The 6,220-nt window shown below is 51.2% G+C and overlaps 1 protein-coding gene across 2 annotated transcripts in view; it reads right to left on the reverse strand.

Moving 5' to 3' along the window:
* Nkain4 (sodium/potassium transporting ATPase interacting 4) overlaps positions 1–3,091 on the reverse strand; it is a 19,078-nt gene extending 15,987 nt beyond the window's left edge. For both annotated transcript variants that reach the window (XM_021155931.2, XM_021155930.2), the window contains exon 1: positions 2,968–3,091. In XM_021155931.2, coding sequence (XP_021011590.1) covers positions 2,968–3,021 — 54 coding nt within the window. In that variant the 5' untranslated portion in view covers positions 3,022–3,091. The remainder of the gene's footprint in view (positions 1–2,967) is intronic.
* Positions 3,092–6,220: the final 3,129 nt, after the last annotated feature.

Raw genomic sequence — 6,220 nt, forward strand, 5'->3', positions numbered from 1 at the left:
TGGACACATAACTGTTGAGAAGGCACTCAGGACTCTCCACAATGTCAGATCTGCCGGGACAAGCCCTGGATGGGTATTTCCTCTGCTCTCATTTCACTAGATGAGCCAGACTCTGACAGAACATCCACTAACATTGAGATTTTCCCTTAAGGAGGCACCAGATGGCTGTCCACCCCAACCCCATAAAATGGACAACAGCAGAGGGCTGTTTGAATAGTCAAGACAGAGACCACTAAGGGAGCCGTAGCTACAGACTGCTCTTGACCCATAGAATGAGGCTCTAACAGAAGCCAGCCTTTGGGCACCAAGTCCTTCACTCAAGTGATCATCCACCTTCACCTCTCTTGCCCCTATCCACCATCTCAGAGCCCTGTGCACCCTCTCAACTTCTGGAACAGAAACATCCCTTCTTTAGGAAGGACTTAGGATCTCCACCCCTGCTGCATGTTCCTACCCTGGGCCCAGGCAGATAGTGATGGCATTTCCCCTCCCCCCACAATGTACTTGTCCTGAGGAGTCACACAGTGATCTGTGTGCTTGCTTGTTTCTTTCAATTGTTAGAGGCACTGACCAAAGTCACACACAATATGAAAATGTGTGATCTAGAATGGATCCAAAGAATCAGAGCCTGCTGTCTCCATCCCAGCAGGCCTCTAGTTTCTGCAGGGGCCCTGCACATAAAATTACAAATGGGGGTGTAGGTGAGGGTGGGGGAACCAGCACCTGGGGACANAGGCCAGCCTCTTTATGAATGACTGGATCTGACTGGTTTTTATCTCATCTGGGAAGAAAAAGAAAGGTGAGATGAAGATGCCNCCTTTGGTCCACTAAGAAACCCAAGGCCCCAACTGGATGCTGGATCAGCTGNACATGTCTGAGACAGGACCTCAGCCTGAAGAGTAGCCAGCCCCTTGGTAGCCTCAGGAATGGCAAACCTTGAAAGACATGAGAGTACTGACATGTCCTTTCACTTCTAAGCTAACATGCCCAGAAGCTCTATGGCCACATGTAAGTCTCCCATTGCATGGAGATAGGCAATTTAGAGCTAGTAGCCCTGCAGAATCTAGTTGNAGACCCCTTCATGGGCCCCGAATTTCCTGTCTTGTCATCACAGCAAAGCGAGGACTGGGAATGGTCTCAGCATAGTGCTGGCTCAGAGCCTGCAAAGTTCCTGCTGTTCTTCAAGGGAGAGTTGTTTGGGTCCTTTGTCCAGTAACTTGGTAACAAGAAAACTCTCACGCTTGTCAAAAAAAAAAAAAAAAAAAAAAAGGAAGGCCCCAGGCCCCCCATCCCCCCCCCCCCTTCCCCCCCCCCCCCCCCCCCCAAAAGCAGAGACTAGAGCAGTGGGTGGTATTGGGCCTGTTCTGCCCAGAGGCTGAGGAGGGTGGCCCGCCCCCAACTGCCAGCCAGTACAAGACAAAAGACCCTTGACAGTTCCCTGGGGCGGTTCAGCTGTGGCCCGGCTGGACAAAGCAAGGGTACAGGGCTCGGTACAGCTCTGCAAAGTCCTTGGGGCTTGTCTTGGCGGAGACTGGGCTTTTGAGAAGCTCTGTCCAGGGAAGCTCTATAACCCAGGCAACAAAATGACCCCTCTCCTCTTACTTGCAACCAGAAGTCAAATGGAAGCAACAGGCCGGGCCTCACCCTCTTTCACCCCAAGGCCACATCTCTGAACTAGAGGTGGCGGAAGCACCTGCTTCTCTCAGCCATACATCAGAGAACACTGTCATACCAAATCCAAGGCAAGGAAACCAGTCTTCCCCCTCCCACAAAGCGACTTTGTTTCTTGACTCCCACTTTGGGCAGGCTCTAAACCCGAGTCAGCACACTTATTNCTGCCCTTTACCTGGTCATCCTGCAGGACTTTTCTCCATCTTCCCTTTGAGGGACCCCTTCACAGAAAGACAACGCTCAACACTGCTCCAAGGCTGGAGGCAGCAAGTCGGACTTGCCCCGTAGAAACCTGCAGACCAGTAAAAACTTGGACCGTGGACCTCCCTGTAATCCCACATTATGCCTGGCAGTCCCTGGAGGTACAAAACACTCCCTGTGTTGCTGGGAGGACAAAACACCAAATGCCTTAAAGTGTCTTTAAAATAACTTCTTCCTCAGGGACCTCNGGCTTCAGCCAGGGGAGGAGGCACCCAGTCTAGCTGGGTTCAGGCCCACACCCAGCCCAGAAACAACAAAGCCACATTTCCTTTTTAAGACCAGATACTTAGGACTCATTAGCATTTAGCAAAGGAGTTTCCCCAGCGACCTTTGTTTTAGCCTTTTCAACCCCAGAACCCTTATTCCAGGCTCCAAGCTCAGGGAGAGCTGCAAAGTTGTTCAGTGTCATTCAAGTTATCCGACAAGGCTTTTCTACTAGTGGACCTGGGCTCAACCCTAAGCATCTGGGCTTGAGAGCCCTATCCCTCTACAGGTCCAGGAAGATTGGGAGACTCCAAGGTAGTCTGTGCCTGCGCACAAGCTGGGCACGTCAAGTGATCATACTCCCCAGAACACCTGATTCTAATGTCCACACTCAGACACCGAACTTTGCTGTAGGCTCAGTCCCTTGTGCCGCCGGTAGTAAGACACCCGTGCTTGCTTCTCCCGGCCACAGGCGCCTTCGGGGCGCCTGGGCATCAAGCGCAACATCCTCCCCCTGATTAGGCACTCTGGACCGGAGCACAGCTTCCGAGGCAGCCCTCCCGAAGGCTTTTGTTCCTTGCTGTCTGCAGGGGGGTAGGGGGGGGGAGTGTGAGGCGCTCCTCAGCACCTGTCCCCGCCAGCAGGGACGCTACTCCCCAAGCAAGCAGCAGGGCACAGACAGGATCCGGCACCGTGACAGCTCCCCTTGCACGCCTGGCAGCCTGAAAAATCGGCTGCAGCAAGCAGCCACAGCCAAGTCCAAGCCGTCATCCCAGTAGCCACCCGAGGCTGGTGCGGGTCCGGAAAGCCACGCAGGACACCCGGACTCACCAGCTGCAGAGCGCAGAGCGCAAGAAGCGTGCAGCGGCCGGAGCAAGAGCCCATGGTATTCACTTCGCCCGTGGGAGCCTTTGCTGCCAGAGTGGGCTGGAATCCTCCGCGTACGAAACCTTCTGTCCAGTCTCCCCACCCCCAACNCCCATTCCTCCGCCCCGCATTGCCCTGAAAACACCGCCTCCTTCCAGCTTGCAGATCCCGCCCCAACGGGATCTTGCCTAGGGTAAGCCTAGCAGACCCCAGCCTCNTCTGCCCCTCCTCTCAGATCCTGCCCCTGCCCACAGGCTCTTTAGACTCCGCCCACCCCCATCTCTCCTGCTCTGGATAACAGCTGCGCTGCGTCTGTCTCCACGCTTAGATACCCCTAGTCCTTGCAGCCCTTAGGGGAGAGGAGGCGCGGGACCCCTTCTTAAAGCGGCGATGACAGGACTCTCTGGCAGTATAGAGCAGCGCAGGGCTGAACAGTGGCCACAGGACAGACTTGATCTGTCAAGGAGTCTGTCCCAGAATGCTCATAAAAGAATAATTAGCAACTGTGTCTACCCCAGATAGTTCTCGGCCTGGCTTCTGTCCCTGATCCGAACCCTCTGGTGGGACATACACCTCTGCTCTGTTGAGTTCAAACTTCTTTCTTGTGAAGGTTCAGAGGTACCCCATGAAAAGAGGTGTTTTCAGCGTGAAAGTCTTTAAGACGCCTCATCTTCTAGAAGCCCCAACCTGGTCCAGAGCTCTATGTGTGTACTGAGAGCTAGGACTCAGGAGCAAGAGGAATGACGGGCTCACCAGTAAGTACTTTTCTTGTCCAGAAGGTGTGGGTCCAGGTCTGCTTAGGAACATCACTAGCCACTCTACTAGTACACAGAAAACCCTGCTTCCCGGAGGCTTGAAAATGTGATTGAGCTAGGTTGTAGAGGAGCCTCGTATTNAGGCAGGAATGGATAGCATGGTCAGAGGGAAGCATTGGGCTGTAGTGCAGGTCCTAGTGAATAACGATAAGAAGCCTGTCCCTGGGGCAGGAATCTTGTGCTAGCAGCAGAAGGAGGTAGACANGAGAACCAGTTCACACAAGGTGGTTTGGCCACAGGCTTTTGAGGGAAACTAAGTCTAGGTAGCTTTGCCCTTGATTTGAGCAACTCAGGGACAGAGAAGCAAAGCCAGCATCACCTAGTTTCATGGGGATGCTCAGAGTATCTATAGATAGCCTTCCTCTGTGTGACAACCGTTGTGCACTGAGAACTCCTCCACCACTGGCTTCTCATGGAGAAGTGATCTGTGACTTCCTGTGGTTACTTAATTCCTGAATCACTCATACTATTTTATGAATTACCAAATTTCCCTTACCTCAGCCTGGTGGACAGTCACAAGCAGCATTGGCAGGGTCCAATTGTACCAGCCCATTTAATAGCAAGCAAGTCAAGGCCTTCAGCCTTGGCGAGGAAGCCAGCCAAGATCCTTAATCTGAGCTGGTGAAGGTGCATGTCTCAGGCCCAGTAAATAAAGCTCAGAGAGGAGAAGTGTGTGTGTGTGTGAGGGGGGGGGGGGAGGGTCCGGCTAATGAGAAGGGAGAGATTGACAAGAGGGTGGAGCTCCCAATCACTCCCTGCCCACTCAGAGCAGCCTTGGTGGGAAATGAGGCCCAGGAAGGGGCTTCTAACCAAGGATAGAGACTAAACAGATGTTCCCTGANTGGGGCAGGGGTAGAACCACATGTGGTGTTTAGAAGTCCTAACCATCAGANCAAGCTGTGTGAANATGGCAGAACTTCTTGGGCAGGTATTCATAGAAAGTCACTTTGTAAAAAGACCAGTGATGTATGTTACATGGAAGAGAGAGCCTGACATTTGGGGCTGAATAATTTCCTCAGGTGGGGCTCTCCTGAGCAGACTAGGATGAGCACTAGTGGTCCCTTAACTTCAACAGAGAAATGGCACTCTTCTCTAGCCATGACAGCTATACATGGTCTTCAATATTGATCACTCAGTTCTTTCCAGTGTGGGTTTGATGTCATCTCATATACCCACCATGCATATAGCCAGATGGCACAGGCCACCACACGACNCTGTGCACACCTCTGGGCATGTCCTCACCATGGCCACGTACGTGAGCCACAGCCTCCACAGCATGGTTTGCATACAGACACACACATACTTTTTGCAGCCTAGTGTGTGTCTCCAGCTGCCATGGTATCCAAATTGTAGCCAACATCAGAGTGCAGTACTGAGCCTAGCATGAAACTACCTGAGTACTNTTGGTCCAACCCTCCATACCTTCAACTAGGTGGGTGCTCAGGCTGTATTCTTTCCAGTTCTCTTGGTAGACAGCAGACATTTTGTTTCTGGTGCCTACAAGTTCTTGAGTCCAGACTATAGCCTGTCTGAGTTTCTTTAGAGTCTACTCTCTGAGACCAGAGAGGTGTTCCTGTTCATAAGAGAGCAGACATGAGCTGTGGACTCTTCCTGACATACACTGTGAATCAGGGGTGGCTAGGACCCCAGGACTTCCCTTGGCTGATTAGTTTATCTGTGGGAACTTGCCTTTCTGTATCCAGAGCAGGGCCATGTCATATCAAGTTTCTGGGCTACCCCAACTTCCTGACCTGNAGCTAAGCTGGTGTGGGTACATGGAAGAGCAGGTAGAATATAGACACCAGATATTCACACAGCTCATCTACCTCACAGTTGGACTTTATGGCCAACCCAGGCACCTGCTCAGTCTCATTGCCCTCCAGAGCCCTGTCTACTCCCCGTGCCAAGCTCCATCTTTACAGACTAGCATCTATTGCTGCATCCACGTGACTGTCTTTCTTATGAATAGGAAAGAATGTTCCTCAAGGAACAGTGCCACCTATTCTAAAACTGATAATGTATTTGCAGTTGTACTACAGATAGTTATATCATGTTAGATGTAATTATGACCTGGTTAAATATATGATGTGTTTATAATTGTTCATGGAATAGTTGTATCATGTTCAGTGTAATTATACANTGGTTATTGTTTCATTTGGGAGTTAAGCATGTTATAAGGATATGATTGTGTGTCAAGTTAACAAGAGGTGAACTTTTGATGGCTGTTTTTGGTTGTCAACTTGACTACATCTGGAATTAACTAAAATCCAAGCAGCTGGGCACACCTGTTAAATTTTTTTTTTCTTAATTAAATCATTTGAAGTAGCCGGGCGTGGTGGTGCACGCCTTTAATCCCAGCACTCAGGAGGCAGAGGCAGGCAGATTTCTGAGTTCGAGGCCAA

This window comes from Mus caroli, chromosome 2 (assembly GCF_900094665.2).
Source record: "Mus caroli chromosome 2, CAROLI_EIJ_v1.1, whole genome shotgun sequence".
Classification (NCBI taxonomy): Eukaryota; Metazoa; Chordata; class Mammalia; order Rodentia; family Muridae; genus Mus; species Mus caroli.